Source organism: Chaetura pelagica, unplaced genomic scaffold (assembly GCF_000747805.2).
Source record: "Chaetura pelagica isolate M959 unplaced genomic scaffold, ChaPel_1.0 scaffold161, whole genome shotgun sequence".
Taxonomy (NCBI): Eukaryota; Metazoa; Chordata; class Aves; order Apodiformes; family Apodidae; genus Chaetura; species Chaetura pelagica.
In genome coordinates, this window is record NW_009951965.1 from 499,138 (window position 1) to 524,548 (window position 25,411).

Below are 25,411 nucleotides of genomic sequence, written 5' to 3' on the forward strand. Positions count from 1 at the left end.
AAGCTTCCTATTTCTGGCTTGGTTTTCACTTAAGGACTAAATGTGACATGCATGTGTGACTTGTAATGGTACCTGTGGGAAGACAGAACTTGGATTGTGCTTTGTTTTAACTTTCTTGCAGAGGAGCGTGAGATGAGCAGTGCTTAACTGCATATTGGTCTTGGACCTGACAAGATGGCAAATTTATGTCTGGTAGAGAGGATAGGCCCAATTCACTGGCAGAAAGGAATGAATCATGGTCCTTCTCTGCTTATCTTCAAACCCAGGTGCCTAATGGCTACGTAGCCAGACTGGGCATAGGTTGTGAAGCGAAGCAAAGGCTCCAAGGTCAGGTGTCATGTGATAAAGGCCTGGATCTAAGCCTGTATGACTTCATCAGGTGATTTGCATGCAAAGCGAGCCCTGGGTATTAACAAAGCTTGAATTTACATACGAAGTGGGCACTGGGCATCTCCCTTACCTTTTTCTTAATTAATAAAAATTATTAGTTTGTTAAGAGCCAATCACTGCACTAGTTATGACCTAAGTTCCACCTTAAAAAGGAAATATAATTAGTTCTTGAACCCTTTATTGTGGCATGAGAAGAGCACCTCACCTGGAATGGGTCGACAGGCCTGATCCTCTGTTCTTCCCCCCAGGCAGGGACTGGGTAAGATACTTGACTTTTGCCTTGTGGGTAGGGGTGAAGGCATCCCCAGGTGTATTGTATACTTTTCATTATTATTGCTAGCAATACGAACATCTATTAATAGCACTATTTTAGTCAGTGCATTTATCAGTGGCTATTTCAAACTTGTTATATCTGTTGCCTTAATAAATTGCCTTACATTTATATCTAACTACTACTTATTTGACACATTTGCGAATCCATTCTCATGGCAGTCTTCACTTGAGGACAGTAGGAGAGACAAATGTTAAGTGGTTGTACACAAACACACAAAATTGTTGGGTCATAAACCATTGATTAAGACTTGGGACACAAGACTGCAGTTCAGCTGCCCCAGTGCTTGAGGGTTGTTGGATAGCAAGGGGGCTGTAGTCTGAAATCCTGTGGCTTCAACGGAAGGATCCTCCTCCACCACACATCCATGTCCACACACACTTGGAGGCTTTTTGCCTTCTTGTGACAGTGCTCCACTACATGACAGCATCCTTTATTTTTATAAGGTAACTGAGAAGGCCCAGTTGAGAGAGATCTGATAACAGCAAATTTTACTAGACCCAGCAGTGTGCAGAGAGGGCATCTCCCTTACCTTTTTCTTAATTAATAAAAATTATTAGTTTGTTAAGAGCCAATCACTGCACTAGTTATGACCTAAGTTCCACCTTAAAAAGGAAATAAAATTAGTTCTTGAACCCTTTATTGTGGCATGAGAAGAGCACCTCACCTGGAATGGGTCGACAGGCCTGATCCTCTGTTCTTCCCCCCAGGCAGGGACTGGGTAAGATACTTGACTTTTGCCTTGTGGGTAGGGGTGAAGGCATCCCCAGGTGTATTGTATACTTTTCATTATTATTGCTAGCAATACGAACATCTATTAATAGCACTATTTTAGTCAGTGCATTTATCAGTGGCTATTTCAAACTTGTTATATCTGTTGCCTTAATAAATTGCCTTACATTTATATCTAACTACTACTTATTTGACACATTTGCGAATCCATTCTCATGGCAGTCTTCACTTGAGGACAGTAGGAGAGACAAATGTTAAGTGGTTGTACACAAACACACAAAATTGTTGGGTCATAAACCATTGATTAAGACTTGGGACACAAGACTGCAGTTCAGCTGCCCCAGTGCTTGAGGGTTGTTGGATAGCAAGGGGGCTGTAGTCTGAAATCCTGTGGCTTCAACGGAAGGATCCTCCTCCACCACACATCCATGTCCACACACACTTGGAGGCTTTTTGCCTTCTTGTGACAGTGCTCCACTACATGACAGCATCCTTTATTTTTATAAGGTAACTGAGAAGGCCCAGTTGAGAGAGATCTGATAACAGCAAATTTTACTAGACCCAGCAGTGTGCAGAGAGAGAGGTTTTTTCCAACATCTGGCAAAAATGTCTGAGGCTGATCTTCTTTTACGGCAGGAATTGCATTGGAATGATAATCCAAACTCCATTCAGTTCCAGGAAATGTGGCTGGAGCCAACCTTTTTAAGTCAACTCCTACATCATGCTGCATGTCTTTGTACTGAGCATCTTGGCAGTATGTCTATATTTTATGTAGTTTAAATGCTGCAATCCATTTATTTCACTGTGTCTAGGGAGATGGGGGTGTTTACTAAAAGTAAAGTAAGATGAAGTATTGATGTGAGATTACAAGTAAGATGGAGAATTGAGGAAGGATGCAAATAAAGGGTTTCAGCCAGACAGCCACAGCTTTGTTGTCATTTTTACACTAGATGCTCTTCTGCTACTCTTGTCTTCTGGCTGTATTTCCAACAGGAAAAAAGGAGACAGAAAGACGCAGGAGTAAAATCCAGAGAAGCACTACAAATCCATAGTATCTGCTTATGTTGTTGCAATGGAACATAAATGGAACATTAACTGGTGTAATGAAGAGTTGTTGGTGTGGAGGTTTTTTTAAGTTTTGTCTGCTTTGATGAAAAAGTTGCTGTATATTCAGAAAAATCCACATGCTGGTAGATATTTACATCACAAATGATATTGTGGGTTATCTAGAGCAGCCTCATTCCTTTTCCATGGGTAAATTAATGCTTCTAGTATATTCATTTGAGCCCAAGAGCTGCTGAGGTACTTTCATAGTTAGTTTTTTCTAGATGACAGGAGATATTTTAAAAAAAAAATCTTTTTTATCCTCTGTTGGAGCTGTGTAAAAGCTGCATTGACATCAACGACTGTCAGGAAAATGCATAGTGCTTTTTGGATCAATGCCTAGTAGAGTTAATGGTGATTAGCTACAGCAAAACCCAGAAAGGGTTCAGTGTTTGTTTAAATTGTTTGTGCCTTAAACTACTCTGTTATACCTTATAAAGGACCAAAGGCTTTTATGGTCTGTACTATGGTTAATTTATATTGTTTAACATGTAGCACTTTTACATACTAAACTATTTATATTGTTTAACATGTAGCACTTTTACAGAGGGAGATGTATTATATGTGACGATTTAATTTATTTTTTTAGTAACTGTATCTATTTAAAAAAAACCAAACCTGACTGGCATGTTGTTTGTCTCAGTTGTTAACTGCTTTGGGTTGTAAAACAGGCAGACCTCACAAAATTACCAAATCTCATCAGTGCCTTCGGGGAAAATGCCATCTGGTACCACCTGTCTAATGGGTTGTCCATCTCTTACTCTTTCTACAGCTTTACCAGAAGATTCTTTTTTTCCCCTTCCCAATTAACACTGTTTCTTTAGAGTTGATGAATAAGTTTGATAGACAAAGGGAGAGTGAAAGGTAGATCTGATGATCAGCAGAAACAGAAGTAATAAGCATGATGTCAGAAAAGGATATGTTTGCTGATTCTTAGCACAGAAGTTCAGACTAGCATGGTCAGAACTGTTCTTTATTTAAACTTGGTTGTTAACATGAATCTAACAGCAATATTTCAAACATTTTCTCTCTGTGTGTACATTTACACATTCTGAAAAGGCATAAATTTTTCATATGCTGGACCATGAGGGTTATCATACTGTGCATTTTGGGAGGAGACCTGTGTGTGAGCTGAAGGGGAACCAAGTAACTCTTGGTGTCTGCAAATTTCTTAAAGTCTCAGTTTTCATACACTATGTTTTTCACAGAAGATATTTCATGGAAGATTGACTACTGCTGTATTGTGCATACAGCCTGATACAGAGCACTTCTGCTTGAAGCCTATCTATCCCTTTTTTTCTGCTGACTCAGACTGACTCATACAGCAGATGTGGTTCTAACTGGGGCTAACATTCAATTTACCAGAGATCTACTTTACAGTAATAGGTTAAAATTGTATTTTCATGCTTGTAACTTTCATTTCTTTGAAGATTTGTCGCTTTATAATATAGCAGTTAAAACATTTGTTTTGATGCGTACAGAACTAGTAATTTAATTGTCTGTATTTTTAGGTCTGTTTTGAGCATGTGTTTATATTTTTCCAGGTATCTGAGCATAAATTCTGCTCTGGCTGCAGCTATTAAAGATTAATTGCTGGGTTTTTTATGTGTTAGGTTTTTTGTGGGTTTGTTTGGTTTTGTTGGGGTTTTTTTGTTTGGTTTTTTTTTGTGATGTTGCAGTCACAAGGCTTTTTTTTTCTACAGCATCAACGTTTATGACATGAAGGCTGAGCAGCTCCTGATACTTTCTATGGTTCCCATCCCCTGGCATTCCCATCCCCCTGCTTATTGCTTCACATCAGGCATTCAGTCCTTTGCAGATTCAAGCACTATGTAAAGAGGCTTTTTGCCTGGGGCCGTGATGAACAAGATCTATTTCCTTAAGCAGTGATGAGACAGTATTTCCTTGTGATGTGCTTTAAAATTTGTTCTAACAACTCAGGATTGGAGGAAGCTCAGACTTTCTCATCCTTTTTTCACCATTTTCTTGCAGTTTCCTTATTGCACTCACATCTCAGGTGATAATGCAAAACATATATTCAGAAAAAATGTATATGGTGGAGACAGACCTACTTTATTTGTATAATTATAAAAACAGTACCAAAAACTTTACAACAGATATTTACACCTCTTGAACTTGAGCAGTAATATTTGCACTGAAAAAAAAATAAATGTGGAATTGCATATGTATTTAAATCTTTCTTCATATGGGAGTATCTGTTTATTAAGACTTAGTGTGATAACCAGTTCTGATCAGACTCTGGAAACTGTCAGTGATGTTTTATTAATCAACCAAAGCCTTAATGACTTGTGAAGTTGTTTAATGCTGTTTGCATTGGACTGAAGTGCTTTGCTCCATATTGGGACCTGTTCATACTATTATTGTCACAGTTTGACTTAGGTCCGACAACAATGCTCTCGATCCCCTCCCCCCCCAACCCAGGTAGGGAAGGAGAGAGAGGAAAAGAGAGAGACTTGGCTGGATTGAAAACTAAACTAGACAGCTTTAATTAAAACACTAATGAATGATACAAGAAAATATATACAATTATATACAGATATGTTCAGGTATGGGCAAAAACCTCTCACCTCCCCCCACCCCAGCAACTCCCACAGCACTTCCCTGAACTGGGAAGAGTCCCGAGGAATCCCGGAGCTGCTGCTGGAGAAAGAGCAGAGAGTTATGGGGGTCAGGAGAGATCAAGCCTGAGGATCGACAGTGATGGATGAACAGAGTCCTCCCTGGACGCCGGCCATGGACGGAAGAGAAGGGAAGAAGAAGAAGGAAGGAAGTTGTCTTCTGTGATCTCTGACCTTCCTCTGAGCTTACGTAGATATATGGAATGGAGTATCTTTGGCCAATTTTGCTGTCCATCTAACTCAGCCTCCTACGGGGGGGTCACAGATCTCCCCATAGTGTCTGAGCCGGCAGAGTGCAGGTGCAGCCTTGAAGCCTCAGTAGTTAGAAAAACATTCCACTGTCTTATCAGCCTAGCAGAACACGCTGTTGCTAGTTACAAGAAAGCTTACTGAAGGAAAAAAAAATCAGTAAAAAGAAAAATTGGCTTCATCCTGGCTCAAACCCGGACAATTATCAATCCCAGAAGCATGTTGTTCCTGTTCATGTGTATCAGAAAAATTCACAGAATACATTTAGCAAGAAAAGAATTAAGACATGGAGTGTATAGAACTGTGTCCAGTTCTGGGCTCCGCGCTAAAAGACAGACATGGACATGCTGGAGTGAGTCCACCAAAGGGCCACAAAAATGGTGAAGGGACTGGAGCATCTGTCATAAGAGGAGAGGCTGGGAGTGCTGGGACTGTTCAGCCCAGAGAAGAGAAGGCTCTGGGGGGGATCTTATCCATGTGTATAGATACCTAATTGTAGGGGGAAAGGACATAAAGCCAGATTCATCTCAGTGGTTTTAAGTGAAAGGAAAAAAAGGCAACAGGCACAAGGTGAAATACAATAAATTAAAATTAAACGTTAGAAAATCTTGTTTCCTGTGAGGGTAGTCCAAGAGCAGCAAAGGCTCCCCAGCGAGGTTTTACACTGTCTGTTATTGGAAATACTCAAAACGTGACTTCACAGAGTCCTGAGCAGCCTGCTCTAGGTGACCCTGCTTTGCTGACCTTTCTGGGTCCTCCAGAAGTTGTTTCCAACCTTGAGTATGACTCAACATGGCTTTTTATTGTGAAGTCTTACCCAAACTGAAATGGCATCTGTGGGAGTTCTGTTAGATGCTTTAAAAGTTTTGAGATCTGTTCCATTAGGATTCAAACTTCTGTATAAAAGTTGTTTGTCTTAACTACAATGTCTTTAACATTGCTTGAAAAAATGTAGGGTTTAATAACTTTGTCTGGTCCTTTTGTTTTGCCCCTTAGGAGCGTTTTTTCTCACCAAGAATTTGTCGCCGACTTCATGCTGTCCTAGCATCTTGTAGCACTTCATTGTTGATTTTATCAAATCTAATATTTCTCGGAGGAATTCACGTTGGAAAAATCTACTGGAACAGGATCTTTGTGGAAGGCAAGTATGTTTTTATGTGCTTTCTAGATAACAGAGCTTTCCAAACATTACCTTGGGTGGGCTAAGCCAGATTCTTGTCTCAGTGTACTGACTGGGAGTAACTTCTTTTCTGTTCGTGTTCAAAACTATAAAAAAACCTTCCTGATAAAATCTAAATAACTATGCACTCTGTGTGACTACAAAGAAACATTGCCATTCTCCCATCAAGTCTAGAAAGATAGTTATAAGGCTCTCTGCCAGTGAAATCACTGAAGATAAAATAATAAATGTGTGACAAGTTAACCAGGTGGCATTCTTTTTTCTGCTCTGCATTTTGTGTACATCAGTAAGAAAAGGTGTGCTAAACCCTACAGATTCTGTGGAAGGTTAGTGAATGAGATCTGCATAACACAGCATAACTGAGCAATTAAGGTTTTTTTTGTAGTGGATCTGTTATCAGGGCAGGGACCTTCTGACTATTGAGGACAAGGTTTGAGGACAGGGGCAGTAGGGTGACAGTGTCAGCCTGTGGTGTTGCTGAATAAGCAGTATACAGCGTTGTGCTGTGAGCTGACTCAGGACACAAATCTACTTCAATTTTTCTGCCAGAGATCAATGTAAGCAGGACCAGTTTTCTTCCTAGGTTCTTACTGCTGCCAGATTCCTACATTGTCAAATAAACGTCTTGCAGAGGAATATTTCTTCCTCATGAGGCAAGTACTTACAGGCTTTTGTGCCCCTATAAAGATCACTACGTTCTATTGCTCCTTCATACAGTGTTTTCTGCTCTTATTCCTTGTGATGGTTCAGAGGCCAGCTCTGGAGCTCCAGGGTCCTACTTAAGCAACCCAGGAGAATCAAACTATTAAATAATAAGTTATGTACATAGACAACAATTTCTCTTCTGAGCTCTAGGAAAAAACATTAAAACAGCCCTAAGAAAAGTACATTTTCAGCATAAAACATAGTGAAGATTATTAGTACTGGGCAGAGAAGATGGGGTGAAATGCTTGGTCATGTTTGGTTTTTGGTCTTAAAATATACCTGTCTTCTGTTTTCTTAAAAAGGCTTAATTTTCTCTTAAATTGATTTCTCCCAGTTAGATAGCTAATAGTTTCAGTAGAAAAAACTATGTAAGAGGACAAGTTTGGAAGTAAAGTTAGACATCACTTGTTATCTGTTCAAAAAAAGTATTAGTGAAATTGTCCATATCAGGTTTGTAATTTCATGCAAATTATTTTCATAATGCAATTTTTATATTTTAAATGGAGAAAGTATGCCTTCCTCTTCAGTAGGATTAGCAGCTGGCAGAGTGCTGGGGTTTGCATCTGGTGAAGGACAATGTTTTTAACAAGTAGAGCAGTATTAAACAGATCAACTATTTTTTGTTTTTCTAGGTTTGGTTTGTTGGGTTTTTTTAATGATTCTTTGCTCTATTGCTTTGCATATAACAGCATTAGGTACCAGGTGTATTAAGATAGGAATAATAAATTAGTTCGGTCATTTGCAACTTTGTTTCCATGATGTGTTAATCAAATTAACTTTATTTTTTAATGTAAACCCTTTTGTTTAGTGCAGTTCATACTGTACCAGTACCAATCTCAGTGTTAAGCTTTATATCCCATATCCTTAGATCACACAGATGACTGTGAGCATATTCTTTTACTGCATTATGGTTCTGACAATTTGTGTATAAGCTGCAACATCTGCTAAGATTTTGTTACATCAACACTCCTTCTCCATTGTGGTTTCCCTACTGTGGAACAAACGCTGAGCATTGAAGACCAGTCAAATCCAGAAGGACTATTCAGATCTATGGTCTTCAATTAAAATCAAATTTATGTGCTGGTCTGTAGGAGATATAACAAAAATCTACACATATTATTTGGAGAATGCAGTGCTAAAAGATAAATACATTTGCATATGGTCTGCACTGTTCTGGTGAAGCCAGTTCATCAATATATTCATACCAAGCTAAATGCCATGTACTCTTTGGTAATTCTTTTGTCAGCCCTAGGACAGATAAGATGATCTAGCTCCTTGTCTTCGACTCAAGTTTTTGTCATTACCTTCATAAAAAAATTAAATGAGGATATGCTTGACTGGTTTAAAGAAGTAAGGGTGATGGTAGAGGGTGAGTGTCCTGTGGGGCAGCAGGGTGTTTGGTTTGGGTTTTTATTTTTACACTTTAGGTGTGGATTTCACAGTTTGTAAATATAATTGGCATTTGTGGATCACTGACAAAATTAGTCAAGAACGTACATGCTAAACTCAAGGAATGAAGTGTATCTTGGAGCAGAAATCAGATCTCTGGGTTTAGGTGCAGCTTTAGGTGCTGTATGTGGCATTTTCAGGTTTGGCAAGTAAACAATATTTAAAACCCCAAATTCCCGGCATATATCACTTTGTAGTCAGGAACTGAGTTCTATTGTATAGTATCTAAAAACAGCTAAAAGCAGCTGCTTGGAGAGCATCTTCTTTAGTATGTGTGTGATAGTGATGCAAATTTTAAATCACTACTTCTTAAAATGAAGTTTTACTGAAAATGCAAGAAATGCACTTCTAGTTTTGCTCTTTGATTACTGAATAGGATCTCCTGTGTTCTCTTGCAAAGGCTGAGTATTACTAAAAATCTATACAGTTCTCTTGAGTGTGTGGAGGAGATAACATGGGTATGAAAGCAATTACAATCAAGGACAGCATAATCAGTGCAAGGAGGACTGTGCAAGTGAGCTACGATTGTTATCAAAGCTTTGTGGATTGTTTTTCAGGGACAGGATTTAGGTGAAGTTGTTTCTCACATGTGGTAAGCTTTAGATGCTTCAATGACCCTTGCCGTGCCATAGTTATCCCTTCTCTTTTCCTGGAATTCTTGCTTGACTGATATTTGAGCAGTTTTGCAGTGCCTTGGCAGTGCTTTCCACAGCTCCCATACCACTAACAAGAAGAATTTATTTTGAGCATTCTAGGTACCAGCATTTATTACCATCACCTTTGCTTTCCTCTAGAGATAACTGTATTTATCTGGCTTTAAAATTAATTTCTGTGCATCATTAAAATTGCTGCTGTCAAAATTATGAGAGCAGGAGGTTGTGTGCCTTATACGTACAAGTATTTGTTCTTAAGTTTGTTCTCAAACTGTTTGTACTGGCCTTACTGCTTGATTCTAGAACTTGACTTGGCCCTGTAAGCAAACGTTTGCTTTGACTTTTTTAGTAAGGCTTTTTGCATATGAGACAGTGTCATTCTAATAAGACAGCAGGAGAAATGTCTTCTACATAGCAAACTGGTTTTAATCCTGTATTCAGAGTAATTAATTAATGCTTTCCTTCAAAATGAGAGGCTCCAGTGAGGGGGGTTGTCTTTGGAAGGGCTCTCTCCTGGGACCAGTGCTGTGAAGTGCTTTTGGTTAAGGGGTTCAATTATCTTAACAGGCATGGCCAAAGGCATTAAATCTGAGAGGGCACACAAGCATATTGGGTGATAAAAGTATAAAATGCTTCCCGCTCTTTCTCAGGTTTGTGAGGAACAGAGTCCAGATGAATGAGGAAAGCACACAGTGCATGTCAGGTATATTTTACTTTGAATAGCTGTCAGCAAATTGGACAGCCATCATTTAACTTGACTATAAACCAGTACTTTAAGTATCCTTTCTAAATTGTGAGGAGTGCCTCTCTTGAGGCAGTTCATCCCACATATGTCTATCTTAGCATGGGATGAGATGCACTGTCACTCCCCACTGTGTTCAGAGACATTTTGTACAGGATAGTTTCAATTAGATTAGATGTCTGACTTTTGAGAAGGTGTCCTTTAATAAACATCCAGCTAAGAGTGAGTTTCACCCTCAGTTAGAAGTGATTTACTGCAGGAGTACAGAATGTCTGGCTGGGCAGAAGTCCTGCAATGAAGGGAATCCGACTGTTCCACCAGATTGGAAACTTTGTGCATCAGCAGTGTCCTACCATGTACAACAAAAATAAACCTTATGTTTAGATGCATTGACAGCAGTATGAAAAGCATAAAATAACTTATTCTCCTTCATGATGATCGAAAGGTTAAAGTTAAAATATGTCCAGCTTTGGTTACTGCAGTTAAAAAAAATAATATTCTTCTGATAGAAGGAAATGCAGCAACATGACTCAAAGTGTAGCAGCCATGACCCTGAAATAAATGGCATTGTTTTGAGAGGAAAGTACATAGAAGTTTCTGCAAAGAAACTAAGAAAATGTTAACAAGCTATTCTATATCACCAGTGAAGTCTGGAGAACAACAACAAAAAAAAGATTAAATGTAGCAAGAAAGCTTTAGTTGAGGTAGGAAACACTTTACCACTGTAAGATATGGAAAGTATTGAAACGCATTACCTAGGTAAGCTCTTGAATTGCAATCTTTGGAGGACAGCCTCCAGGTAGACGAAAATCTGTCAAACAATGTAGAAAATACTGATTTCATCATGGTTTAGAGGAACCTCTGAATGGCCTCCAGACCCCTTCTAAGCCCTTTTTTCCGTAGATGGTATTTCAGGACATACAGCTCTTTACATATAAGAGGAATCTGTGTACTACGTAGCAGGATTTTTGTTTGGATTTATGTATTTCTTCAGTAAGTTAAGGGCCATGGTAACATATAAAAATGCAGTTCCAGTAACATTTTATAACAGTTAATTTTTTAAGTTTGATGATCTGATGTAGAAAAAAAGTCCATAGTGCTGTGGCTGAGGTGCAGCTTAGTGGAAGTCATGGTGCCATTTTAAACTACAGATAAATACTCTCATGAAGAATTCTGAAATTATTTGTTGTCTCATACTTGCTCTTTTCTTCTAGCATTTAGGATGAAATGCATGGTGTTGTATATGCATACTTCATTAGGTAAATTTCTGAGAGCATTTAAAACCAATTGTATTATGCAAAATAATATTTTTAATATGTTTAATATTTAATATGTTTAATATTTGTTCACTGTTTGAACATGGTGAAGCCTTTATTTTGCCTTCAGTTTTCCTTTTCAGCTTCTTTTAAGTAAAAACAGGTTTTACATTGATCAGTATTTAATTATTTTTGTTAATCACTACTTGGTGATTACCTGACCTACTTTATGGAGGTAGAAGGTCTTTTGACTTCTTCACAGCTCTGCAGTGCTATCTCAGATGGTGTTTTATGGAACACCTTAGACATTGATTTGCAAGTGGAAATTTCCATGATACTGGCACACAAGATTCAGAGGTTTGAGTGAACCAAAGAGTTTGGTGTAACATGCGTAAGTGGAACTTTTTGCTTGCTTTGGCAGAAACAGTAGATCATTTTCTTATGGCATTAGATTAAAACTATGCTGCTTGCTAATTGGACTGTGTCACAGTATGGAAGATTGTTCTCTGAGTTTGTTTTGTTTTATGTAAGTAATGCAGTGAATGAATTGAGAATGGAAAGGGTATCAGCCTTCAAGACATCATCCTGCTGTTGCTTTTAGAAGTTTTGCCCTAGATTTTGAAGACAGTGGAGTTAGGTTGTTTCTCTACAGAAAATCACTTGTATAATTAGTGGTTGAGGTGCCTTTCAATGTTCAACAGCTAAAACATTTAAAAGCCGTTGAGTTGCTTATTGTGTAACTCTACTGCTGTGTGAAGTGTCAAGAAAAAAAAAAGTATGGAAGATTCTTGTATCAATGGTTGTGTGCACTAGTCTGGTTCATGTAGGATCATGTCTACTCATTAGATATGTTGCTAATCATATGCCTCACTTATTGCAATAATGAATGTAGGAAAAACATCTGAGGATGATCAGCAGTTCATTCAACAGCATCTCTCCCTTCAGAAACTATCTACATTGCTAGTTAGATTAGTTAACAGATCTAACACGTTTTAAACACTGAAGGAAGCTGACAAAAAGAATCAGAGCAAAGTAGTTAGAACTTGCTATTAAAAAGCATTTGGTTGGACTTTTTAACATTGAGGTGTTTCCAGATAACATACAATGATGTATTAGGAGCCATATTGCACTTCAATAACTTCTGAGAGTTGTAGCAGTGAGATCTGTAAATATCTAGTATGAAAGGGCTCAAAGGTGTAGAACGAATGAAATAATGTAGTGAAGGACCTCAAAGGATGCATCCCTGTGACTGTGGTACTTGACTCTGTTCTATGCATCTCTTGCAAAGCCTTCATTCAAATTTCTTTGTAGCTGAAAGAAAAAGGAGGGCTACGTCAGTTGTTGACTGTTCAGAATTGTTGTCAGACAGCAGTTGTTTTGGTTTGAAAGCTTCTGCTGTAGTGTAGCTGGCATATGGTCTTCCAGCATTCCTGTTGCTCCTGATTTTCACTTTCACAGAGAAATCCCACTTGCTGCTGTTATGCAGAAATGTACTTTAGGTAATTTAGGTAATTTTTTCCAAAAATACATTTATGAATGCTATATTGGTGGGTTGTATAGATAAATGTTGCATATTGGCAGGAATAGTATTGAAGATGTGACATTTTCCCAAATGATTAATTCCTCTTCATGCACAGAGGAAACTTGTTTTTAAAATCATGTGTGACTTTGCTTGGTGGATTCAGTTCACTGGGACGTGAACTGGCAAAATAACAAGAAAAATTAATTTTGGCCTGAAGTAATAAAGAGGCAGTGATTTCTTTTTTTCCTCTTCACCTCCCAAAGGATGAGAGCTGTGTAAAAGCAAATATTCACATGTTGGTTTTTTGGGGGGGAAGGCGTTCTTAATGTTAAAACAATAAAGCATGTTCTGCCATTTTCTGTTGAATCGTATTGGTTTTAGCCTATGTTCTATGTGAAAACTCTTGGAGCATTGCTATGTTTAAATTCAACTGTTGCTGTTGAATCTCCATAGTTTACCATGTGTCTTTACAGCCTGAGGACCTGATCCTGCAATTGAATCGATGCAGAATGATCCTTCTATCTAGGAAGTCCCAGAACATGTACAGACACATCTGCTGAGATCAATATGATTGCAGGGTCAGAACTGGTCACAAAGAACCTACCTCTCAAATACCGTGTTAAAGCCTTTATTCTACATGTGGCACGTACCAAGTACAAAAATGGGGGAAAGCCTCTGACTGCATGTACAGAGTTCACTGTTGGGCGTTATGTTGTACATGACCTACAGAGTGTGGAAGCTGGAATGAACGATAGTGCCAAACATGCATGTTTTGTTGGTTTAGCAAAGTGTTTCTGAGACTGAAGTCGTTTGAGCATGAGGGCCTTTCATGTCTTAAACATAGCATGAACATAAAGAATACAGCATTTTTGTCTCCAGAGATTAAAATCGCCATGACCTCGAAACTGCTCACTATTGAGTCCTGCTTTGCGGTAGAGTAATGGTACATGGACTTCACTTCTTGCTGCCACCGTGTGAGAAGAGTGACAAGTGACAGGAAAAGTTATTCCAGGGGCTCCTTTGGAAAAACTATGAGAAAACAGGTGATGTGGAAGGACTAGATATTTTCTTTCTGCTAAGCCATTGGTGTCATTGGTACCAGGGCAGAAAGGAGAAAAAGTGATAAACTCTGCGGTTGATCATGCCGGGGAAATGAAATATAAGGAGAGAAGACCCACCCATATTAAATGTTTCATACGTTTAACAGGCAATCATAACATTAGACAGTGTGAGAATGCCGGTACCCAATCTTCTATCCTGTTACCATCAAAACCCTACAAGGCTTTGCAGGAGTCCCTTTAGATATTCAGACATGTTTTGTAATGGAGAAGAGGTCCTTGGTCCCAAGGTTTATATTTGGATTTGACTTTATTTTCCCGTTCGCTAGCAGGAGCCGTTTTGGTGTAACGCAGTATCACTTCTGACGCCAGTAGCAGGGCACGCAGCAGTACCCTTCTTCACTGGGCATGCTGGCAGACCCTGCACCTGGCAGGGCTGTGGGACCTGTGCTGGGATCAGCCTCTTGTAGCCTGCTGTTCCCTGGAGGAAACCTGGTGTCTCTGCTGGTGGCCCTCGCTCCTCCCAGTATGAGCTGGGGTGTCCCTGTCTTGCGCCAGAACTCACCCCTCTCCACTATCCCTTCTCCACCTTTGCCTCTCCCACTGTATTCAGCACCGAGCATTGCGGGACCTGTGCCGGGATCGTCTTCTAGTAGCCCGCAGTTTCCCGAAGGAACCGTGGTGTCCCCGCTGTCTTCTGTGACGAGTACTGGGGGACCTGTGCCGGGATCTTCTCCTTGTAGCCCGCGGTTCCCTGAGGGAACCACAGCATCCCTGCTGTCTTCTGTGCTGAGTATTGGGGGACCTGTGCTGGGATCTTCTCCTTGTAGCCCGCAGTTTCCTGAAGGAACCCCGGCGTTCCTGCTGTGTTTGGTGCCGAGTACTGGGGGACCTGTACGGGGATCTTCTCCTTGTAGCCCGTAGTTCTCTGGAGGAACCCCGACGTTCTTGCTGTGTTCGATGCCGAGTACTGGGGGACCTGCGCCGGGATCTTCTCCTTGTAGCCCGCGGTTCCCTGGAGGAACCCTGGAGTTCCTGCTGTGTTCGGTGCCGAGTACTGGGGGACCTGTGCGGGGATCTTCTCCTTGTAGCCCGCGGTTCCCTGGAGGAACCCCGGCGTTCCCGCTGTGTTTGACGCCGAGCACTGTAGGACCTGTGGTGGGATCTGCTCCTTGTAGCCTCATCTTCTGTGAAGGATATCCGGCGTCCCCGCTGATGTCGCTGTCTCCTTCCTGAGGAGGCTAGGATGTTCCTTTGCTGTATCAGAGCTAGCCCCTCACCACTATCATTGCTCCTCCTTTGCTCCTCCCACTGTCTTATGTGCTGAGCGCTGTGGGACATGCGCTGGAATCCGCTCCCTGTAGAACTGTATTCCATGAACGAAACCCGGCGTCGCCTATAGCGGTGCTGTGTCCTTCCTGAGGAGGCTGGGCTTTCCTGTTCAGACCTTGAAGCTCGGGCCTGCTCGTGAGCAGTTTCCTGAGCCCTGCCCTGCTCCTGTCTCGTGCTGCTCGAGGGTTCGTCATCCTGGGCTGGCTGAACTGTTTGGTGGCCATTGTGGAGTTGGCTCCTGGTGTAGTTGCTGTAGTCTGTGAGGTGGTAAGTCTCATAGTTATTGGGTCCCACCGTGCGGTAGATGACATCGAAAGGCCACTGGCAGGTTGGGCACACAGCTCTTCTGCGGGACTCTTCCAATATGCAGAGAAAACAGAAGAAGTGTCTGCACCAGCCCACATGTGCTGGGTCTTTAATGGTGCCGGAGCAGAGTGGGCACCTTTGGTCCTCAGGAGCATTCAGTGATGCAGCCTGGGACTCCTGGCCGGTGCTGTCAGCACGGGAAGAGGTGCTGCCTTCTGGCAAGTCATCCTCCGAGGCCATCTCTCACTGCAAAGGAAAGAGATGCAAAGCTCATCACCTGCCCTGGAGATGCGAACTGGGGGAAGCAGCAAAGCTATGGAAGTCAAGGAGGGAAGAACTGGCCACTGTGCCTGGGGGCTGTGCTTGTGCTGCCACAAAGGTCAGAGAAAATCCTGGGCCAAATTGTGATAGCACGGGTGTGTTAGCGTGTTTCTGCTCTTGGGGCGGGGGAGTGACTGCCCTTTTTGTGCAGGCAGGAATTGGGAAAACAGGAAAGCGATTCCTGGCATCTCAGAAATAGCAACTGAAGCCTGAGGGGCATGGCAGGTCAGGATCCCTGCCTGTGTCCCTTTGTAGCAGATCCTCACTGTGCCTTCCAAAAGGGAGGCAATGGGATGGGCTGTCCTTTGTCCCCTCACCTGCAGACGTCTATCTTCGACGGAGGATGAGAGAGCAGCGTGGCCCTTCAGGGCTGCCCCAATCCCAAAAGTATTGATGTTGCCAGGGGTCCCAGTGACTCTCTGGTGACATCACAGTGGCTTTTGGAGACCACACGCAGAAGACATAAGCCTCAGGAAACAAAAGCTTCCCAGCTAGCTCATCTCACAAATTGAGCAGAATCCCAGTGCCATATTTTTTGTTTAAATTTGGACACTGGGTTTCACTCATATCCAGCACTACATTCAGATTGAGAAATAAACCATCTCAAGGCATTTCTTATACTCCCTGGCCAAGTTTGCAGGTCCCCTCTGCCTAGCACTGGTGAGGCCACACTTGGAGTACTGTGTCTGGTTCTGGGCTGCCCAGTGCAAGGGAGAAATGGACATACCGGGGAGAGTCTGACAAAAGTCTGCAAGGATAGTGAAGGGACAGGAGCATCTCTCCTGAGAGGAATGGCTGAGAGAGCTGCTGTCTGCAGGCTGTTCAACCTGGAGAAGAGAAGACTCTGGGGTGAATCTTTTTCTAAGTATACCAGTACCTGAAGGGAAGGTGCAAAGGCGGCGGAGCCAGGCTTATTGCTGAGGAACCTGGTGACAGTGTGCACAAAGTGAAAGGCAGGAGCTTTCCCCCAAACATCAGCAAACCCTATTTTACTGTGAGGGCAACTAAGTACTGGCACAGGTTGCCCAGGGAGCTTGTGGAGTCTCCCTCCTTGGACATTCTTAAAAGCTGTATGGCTGTGGTCCTGGGCTGCTGTCTCTAGGTGACTCTGCTCAAGTGTAGGGGTGGGTGGAGCAGATGACCTCCAGAGATGCCTTCCCACCTCAACCATTCTGTGATGCTGCCACTCAAAGCTCACTTGTGCAATGTAGAGAAGGCACATCTGGGTTGCCTGGTGTGGGAAGGTTTGAATGCTTCCGTATGCTTATGAAGATTCTGGTTTGCCTCATGGGAGTCTGTCACCCATGTGGCCGCCACCTCTGACTATTTTTTTTTCCTTCAGGGGATTTGTAAGTGACTTTGTGCACCTTTGTTTCTCTCCTCTGTGCCCCCGTAGCACAATCCTGTGTAAGCTAGCATTGGAGCTAGCTTAATAGAACTTCCTATCTGTAAAACCTGCCCAAGCAAAGTATTTTATTGCAGAATATGGTTTAATTCAGCCCAGAGCAAAAGCGCACAAGAGATGTGTGAAGTTTCTTCATGAGGATGACTTTCTTCCCTCTTTTTGCCAAAGATCAGTGTTGTTGGAAATGTACCAGAGTTCCTTGTGTTGGTCCTCGCTGGAAGAATGCTGCTGATTATGGACCTTCTTTTTGCTGCTGTTCTGACTTTCAGTAAACAGGAAATGTCTAATGGCTGCATTCACAGAAATAAACATGTAGTTTTGAAATCTGCTGGCCACAATGCTGTTTTCATAGTGTGTGTTACATGTGACCATGGTTTTCCATGCTGGTTGGCCAGTCACAGTTTGCTGCCACTTGCTGCACGTGTGTGCCGTGAGCCAACAAGCCGGCAGCTTGGTCTTGATGCGAGTTCCTTCCCATGGCATCCTGCTCCTTCTGCTCTGTGGCAGTCCTAGTCATGGAAAGATGCAAGGAATTCCCAGAACAGAGGGTGACTTGAGTTGGATACCATTTGTCTTGGTCTGTTTGTTTGTTCATCATGTCCCCTGTGTCTGTAGAGAACGCACCTCTTCCACCAGTCTGACTTGAAAATAGCAGTGGTTTTGGTACATGGCTGTTTTCCCAATGACTTGGTAGTCTTTGATGTGGTCTGAGGAGTCTGTAGCCATATAGTAGGGCAAACTTTGCTCTGATGTCCCCAAGGAAACACCATGAGGACAGAAGTATGTCTCTTTCCTAATCAGCTAGGAATTTTTGCTTGGTTTTATAGCACTTTATTGATAGTCTTGCTGTATAATGCGGCACCTGTAAAGGATGGATGAGCAGGGAATAACGTGTCTCTACAACTTTTCTGAGCTCTTTGAGCACTGTCTTCCCATGAGAAAATGGAGAGATGTCTGTCTCTTGACTCGTAAAACCTCAGTTCTGTCTGCTGCGGAGGCTACACACCCTGGTATATGGTGCTCTCCAATGCTACGATGTGTGTGACTTCCCAAGACCATTTGAATGCATGGTTTTGAAGTGTATGGTCGAAGTCAATCTAAGCTCTGTGAGACCATATAGAATTTGAGTACTAAAGGGCACAGTTCCCAGACTTCAGGAATCCTACAAATGCTACATTTTTCTGTTACTGCATATATGTGTGTGCATAAGTAATGGCGTGTAGCTGAGATACTAGACTAAATAAAAACGACATATTAGTGTCTACAATCTAGCTATACAGTTGGAGATCATCCTAGGCATCCTCAGGTATTGTTACAACTTATGCCTGATGTCTGCTATCCATTCTGTAGTGAAATAATTTTAAACTTCGGAGCAAGGAAGTTCCCAAAGAATAAGTCTTCCAAGAAAGCAATGGAATTCTAACATTAGAGTAGTTTATGTTTAATAAACTGATTTCATTTCCCTTTTCTTGCTTATTCTTTCTAAAATTCCTAATACAAGGAGAGCATGTACTAATAACTAGTTGCGACTTGTCAGGTTGTGGACAGCTTCCTAGGTATTGAATTTACATGTTAGAAGGTTAGTTGAAAAGCCTGATACAAATGTCTTAGCCCACTATGCTTTAACAAGATCTGTTTGATTTCTGGCAGTTAATGAGATACCAGAGTATTTTTTTCCCCACAATTCTCTGTCAAGCTGCCAGACCTGTGTGTACCTGCCCATTCTGCTAGTAAATGTTATGAGTCCTTTGTAGCTGCAGAGTAGCTTACCAGTATTGAAGCACCTTAAGCAGTAAATATGCTTTGTTGTTAATAACTGAGTTAGTTATTTTGATTTTTTTTAAGCTACTTCCTTATTTTTTCAGCTTGCATGTGAAAACTGATAAAAACATGATAGGTTTTTTGGTATTGTTAGCCTCCTTGCTCCTAACCATGCAATAACTATTAATTTTTATTATTTCTGCCCTCTTTCATGTGTTTTTTATTAGACCCACAGCTAAGCCTTCTATCAAATATAATCATCCTTGTGCAAATTGTAATTTAGGCTTTGAAGCAATCCTGGGAGAAGAGTGAATTATGTATTATAATCCAAATTATCCATAAAAATTCTCCTAATGCTGAGACTTTTATGTCTGAATGAAGATTTATCTTGTTTCTAGGTTGGACAAAACCTCAAATTGTGGTACTTGTGTGGAGTATTGTGGGAGAAGATTGTTTATCTCTTTAGAAAGAGTAGGAAAGTGTTATTGAAGTAGTTGTATTTTTCAGATGGAAAAATACCTACTTTAGTAGTTGTTAACATTGAAAGAAAAATGTAACTGCATAGTTCCATCACCTACAGATTAATATGCATCCAACAGTGAGGAACAGTTTGCAAATAATTGAAAATATTTTACACTTGGATATTGTGGCTGTAAGTCTTTGTAAACCCCTCTGTCTGTTAGTCATGTTTAGTAAAGGCATCTTGTATTTAGCAAAAAGTTTGTATGCAAATAGTTGAAAACCAGCATATCAGAAAATCTTCATGTTGTCCCAGTTGCTGTTACTTTTGATTTAAAATTCTTAAAATTGTGATCTTTGTTCTAATGTGTCTGTTGGATGCAGCTGAGAATGTTTTATATAACCATTGCTGTATATAAAAACTACCTCAGTTTTGTTTTTAGTACAGCAAATCAGAAATTAAAACATACCTGTGGAACAAGAAAACCTTCAAGATGCACGCATCATTCATTAGAGATGAAGTGCAACATGTGGATATCTTATTTTTTTACTGCAATTTAGTGACAGAAGACAATTCATTCATTCCTGCCCAAACAGCATGTTTAAGAACAGTTAACCTGCAGACTGATTAGAAATGTGGAAAATGGAATTACTGAAAAACTGCAGAGAATTGCTAATGGAATCTACTGGGAATGACTGTTTGGGTCTATCCTGCTTTGGGTAGAGGCCAACCCATCTGTGGGGTTGTCTCTGCTTAAGGTCCTGGTCATACTTGGTAGGTAATGCAGGAGGATGGTGAAGTCCATTGTATACCACAGGGGAGCTTAACTCTGGCTGAGACCATTTAGTTTTGTGGTTAGACGATTTAATTACTGTATAATAATGATGAATTGTTTTCAGTGTATGTCTCTAGGATAATGTAAGGGCATCCCAGAAGAACTCGCAGCATGAGAGCAAGAACCCCGTACCTTCTCCTCTGCCCTGAGAAACTACTGTGATTGATGAAGATTCAGAGCAACCTGGTAAATGAGTATGACAGGAACTGGTGTGGAACTAAGGGGTGGAATGTTATGGTTTGAGTGACTCTGGCATGGTGTTGGGCACCTATCAGAAGAATTAGAGGTAGGGTCCTTAAGACCCTGAAAGACCTGGGAGGGTCAAAACAGCGAGGGTTCAGTATTCCCCCCACTTCCTGCCATACTTCATAAAAGCCAGAACTGGAAGCTCAGCCTTTTTCCTTCCTGCACCTCCTTCCTTGTGGTTACTGCTTGGGGATTCTTTGGTTCACCATGTGCTCTCCAGAATCCAACTCCATCTGGTGCTGCAAGGAGCCATGGACCCCTCTTCTGGGACAGCCCTACTGTTTAAACCAGGACAACTACAAAAGCTTTTGTTGCAGTGAGAGCCTGTACACACCTCAGTCTGAGCAGTGCAAGCAAAGGAGGGGCAAGGTTGTGTAAATATGATACTTCTGCTTCTCTTTTAGTAGGACTGGAGAAGTTATTGGCAGGGACAAAAGCTACTGGGCCTCACTGGAAATGTGGTCGGTGCTTGTGTTGGTAACTGACTAGGGTGAAATGCATACTTATGCGTAGGGCAGGATATAATTGCTGTGCAGTGCTGCATAATGTTATAGGGCAGTACATAATATTATACCTCTCTGAATCAGCAAGATTTAATTTATTTTATGGAACTGAGGAAGCAGTCATTATTTCTTTGTCTTACAAATAAGTGTTTGGTCTCTGAACTCTTTAGCTATTGACAGAGGAGTCAGATGTTTTGGCTTAACTACAACTAAAGCGTGTGAACAGAAGACAAAAGCTAATTAGTATTCTCTTGACTGCTGCTCTGAAGGAGTGAAGCTGTATTCTCAGCTCCTTCTTGTGCTCCGGTGGAGATTAAAAGAAGACAATGAGTACAAGGGAGGACAGAAAAAAAAAAAAAAATTGAAACAAGGCAGATGCAGCCAAGAAAAAGGTCTGGCTTAAGCATTTACTCACGCTGCAAATTCATGCAAAGTAAACCTTGAAGAGAGACCTGCTTTGTAGTCTACTCTGTCTTTGCAGATTTCCTCCAGACTTGCTTGGAGAGAAGCAGTTACCCAGTTGCTTTTTTACTGGACTGGTTTGTGGAGCAGACAGTCCCGCTGCAAAGTAGCACAAGGAATATGGACAATGTATTGTGCAGTGCACGATACTGGTGGGATTGGCAACTCACTGCAAGAACATACTCTCTTGAACAAGTTATACCTACTTGAAAACGTAATATGGACCACCACCTTCAATCTATACAAGCAGGATGCATATTCACATGTCACAGCTGCTTTAGCTTGTGTGGCTAGCACTGACAAAATTGCCAAGGGTAACCTGAGCAGGGAAATGGACCTTGGCAATGTAATGCAACTATGCAGTATGCATTGTAGAGTTAGGGGCATTTTACCTTAATTTTTTTTAGTGCTGTGTAAAGGGGTTAAGTGCAAATCAGCTTCTGTAGCACCTGGAGCATTTCAGAGCCTATGGTGAATATCTAAACCTGTGAAATTATTGTTATCTGCCATCTGAGATAGTAATGCATCCAAAAAGTGTTGTTTTGACTTTGTTTGAATTCTTGTTCATTGTCTCTCCTTCAAGTTTTAAAGTAATTCTCTGTTTTTCTTCTTTTCTTCTTCAACACTTCCAGTTATTGTGGCTGTTCTGACTGGCTTTGCTCACAGCATTCTCTTGATAGCTGATAGTCACCTGGAAAGGAAATCTTCTTCTGCTGGATTGCGGGGCCAGTATTAAGGAAGTAAATTAAGGCAGTTCATATTTTAATCCTTTCCATAACATATAACAGCACATAATCATTAATTCCAGTTAACAAATTCAGTAGGTATCCAAGAACACCTTGGAAGACCTCTTTTTGTGGTAAAAGCTTTGGTACTGGGTTTGATACTGGACTGTTGCCCTTCTTTGTCTTGTATGTACTGAGAAGCCAAAGCACAGGATGCATTAATGCAGTTTATGAACTGCACGCATGCTCATTTTTATTTGAAGTTTAAACTGAATCTTTTCTTATCACTGTTAATGTCACCTACAAAAATGTACCCACCCTGCAAAAGGTGCTGCAGCAATCAAAGCTCCCATGTCCATTACAGCTGGAAATACATAAGGTTTTTTCTTGTCAAAGTTGATTCTCTCAGATGTTAGGGGGACAGGAGAGAAACAGCTCTTTGGGCTCTCCAGTAACAAAGACAACTTTTTCATGGTTATTACAAGTTACAGCAGCTGTAAAGCTTTACCAGTTTCTGCTGAAACTGGTAACTCATAGAAACTGTCAGCAGGCTGGAGTCTGCAGAATGCAGGGGACACTAGCATAGTTTAATAAAGTCCAGCAAAGGTCTAGCAAAGATGTAAAAGCCCCCATAGTCTGGCTGTGCTACACCTGACTATTTGTTCTTTTACTCTTTCACTTTACTTCTGAACCAAAAAATACTCATTTATGATGTATAATGTGACTTGTTTCTCTGTTATGTTGACCATTTTGAAGTGAAACATCATAAAGTATAGCACCTTTTGGCTGTATTTCTCTTTATTTTGTAGGAAAGAACATACTTTTTGATCCTTTCTAAGGGTAAATTAAAGGATCTTTTAAAGGTAAAAGTGTGTCATCTAGAACACAAACCAAACCATACTTGGCTATCTGAAAGTTTTGCAAATATACACTGTCCCTGGCAGTGTCCCTTCCTGTATGTGTTTTCCCTAGTTCCCTCAAAAAACAAATCCAGCAACCAACCAACCACTGAGGTGAGCCTTTATCATCATTATTATTAGCAGAGCTGGCTCCAGGAAAACATACATGAGTTTGACTCAATGAACAATTACATTTTGCTGAAATACCACATGACATTAGTGAGGCTTTGTGTTTGACAGACAGTATACTTGCAAGGCATGAAAGCAGGCATGTTGCCCTTATTTTGTTCTTTTATTCATATTTTAATCCTTTTAAATCCTTCTTCTTAGTTTTTTTCCAGGGAAGGATTAAATGCTTTACTATTTTTGTGATTAATTTTGTTTCTGTTACTTCTTTGTCAGATTGTTCCTTTTCAGTTTTGGATTTTAGTGGTGGTCATTGAAAGACATCAGAATTCACTCTGGACTAGAGGATGTGTGATGGCCTGTCACTCTTGACTGACCAGCAGACTGACAGGAATACTGCTCTGGAATAACTGGCACAGATCGGTGACCATTTAGGATATTATGGGTTTTCTAGGTCACTCCCAGTCCCGATATCCCCGTGAATGTGTCTTGATACAGGAGGATAAAGAATAGTTTGAGGACATCAAAGAGCGGCCAACTGCCTGAGGAGACTGCATAGCATACAAATGATTAATGAAGTGATGCATTTGGCTCTGCTAGCATGATTTTTTGGATAAAGTATTCAGGAGGAGGTAAATCAGTAATGGGACTTCAGAAGCAGAAAAGGAGATTTTGTTATAATAAATTACATTCCCAAAGGTGTTACCAAGTATTGGTAGATCTTACAGGAACAGGGAGGATTTTTGTGTGAATTATAAACACCATACCCAAATTTTTAACTCTTTTGAGCACTGAATTGGTACAATATCTGTTGAGCATGGCGTTAGTGCTTTCCCTTGCTTTCATTACTCCTATTCCTGTAAGGAACTAAGCAGGTTTTCTCACTGTGTAAGAGATACCAGATCTTCACTAGTCCTTTGCTGGTTCTATGAAGAAGCCATTAACTTCATGGCACCTGAAATTATCTATCTTGATCCTCACTGAATTTCCTGATTGTTTTATAGAAGCAAATAGCACCTATGTGAAATGTTTGGGGCCTCCAACTTGCTAGTTTTCACAGAAAGGAATTGCTCTTCCCTCTTTGCATTCTGTCTCTGGGCAGTTCTTTCATTTTCAAAATATTTTGTTTTTCTACTGGACTACTTGGTGTTCTTCAGTACCTTCAGAACTGATTCAGTATGGATCAAAACTGGAAGAGAGGCAATTTAGGTTAGACATTAGGAGGAAATTCTTCAGTGTGAGGGTGGTGAGACACTGGAAGAAGGTTGTCCAGGGAAGTTGTAGAAGCCCCATCCCTGGGAGTGTTCAAAACCAGGTTGGATGGGGTCCTGAGCAACCTGGTCTAGTGGGGGGTGTCCCTGCCCATGCAGGGGGGTTGGAACTAGATGATCTTTAAGGTCCCTCCCAACCCAAACCATTCTGTGATTCTGTGATTCTTGTGAATCACTTTAGTAAAAGAGTTTTGGAGGCCTGTACATGTGAAGTGCAGTAATTTGGTCTCCTTCATTCATTGTCTTGATGATGTAATCATTACAACGATTTTCCTGTGTGAAAATTGTTGCCCTAATAATGGAAAATCTCTGGGAAACAGTGAACCAATTAGATCATTTCACTGGTTGCTGGGTACATATATATGATTTACCAGTCTGTGACTGCAGATTGAACATGTGTTGTTTTCCTCCTTGTTTTGCCTGAACATGTTAGGCAAAGAGAGGGGGACAACATGAAAACGTGCATTGCGTAGGTGGTTGTAATTGTGCAGATGCTCTCTATGTGGCAGGTGGAGTTGGCTAAGAAGGTCCAGGCAGGACCTTCAAGCAGATGTTCTTGCTCCCTGCTCCCCCAGGGAAGCACAGGCATCCTATACCTGTGTAATCTGGGACAGATATTTGTACAAGGTATTCCTGCAGCCCTCCAGTGCTGGGTTTCCCAACTGCTCTTCGGGTTGCTGGAGCCCTCCTTTCCTAGCATCCCTGTCAGGCAACCCAAGCTTTACCCACACAAGGAACTTTTCTCTTTC

The 25,411-nt window shown here is 41.1% G+C and overlaps 1 protein-coding gene across 1 annotated transcript in view; it reads left to right on the forward strand.

Annotated features, from left to right (window-relative positions):
• The window catches only part of HHAT (hedgehog acyltransferase), a 167,489-nt gene that overhangs the window by 101,462 nt on the left and 40,616 nt on the right, over positions 1-25,411 (forward strand). The window contains exon 10 of the mRNA XM_010001005.1: positions 6,442-6,586. Coding sequence (XP_009999307.1) covers positions 6,442-6,586 — 145 coding nt within the window. The remainder of the gene's footprint in view (positions 1-6,441; positions 6,587-25,411) is intronic.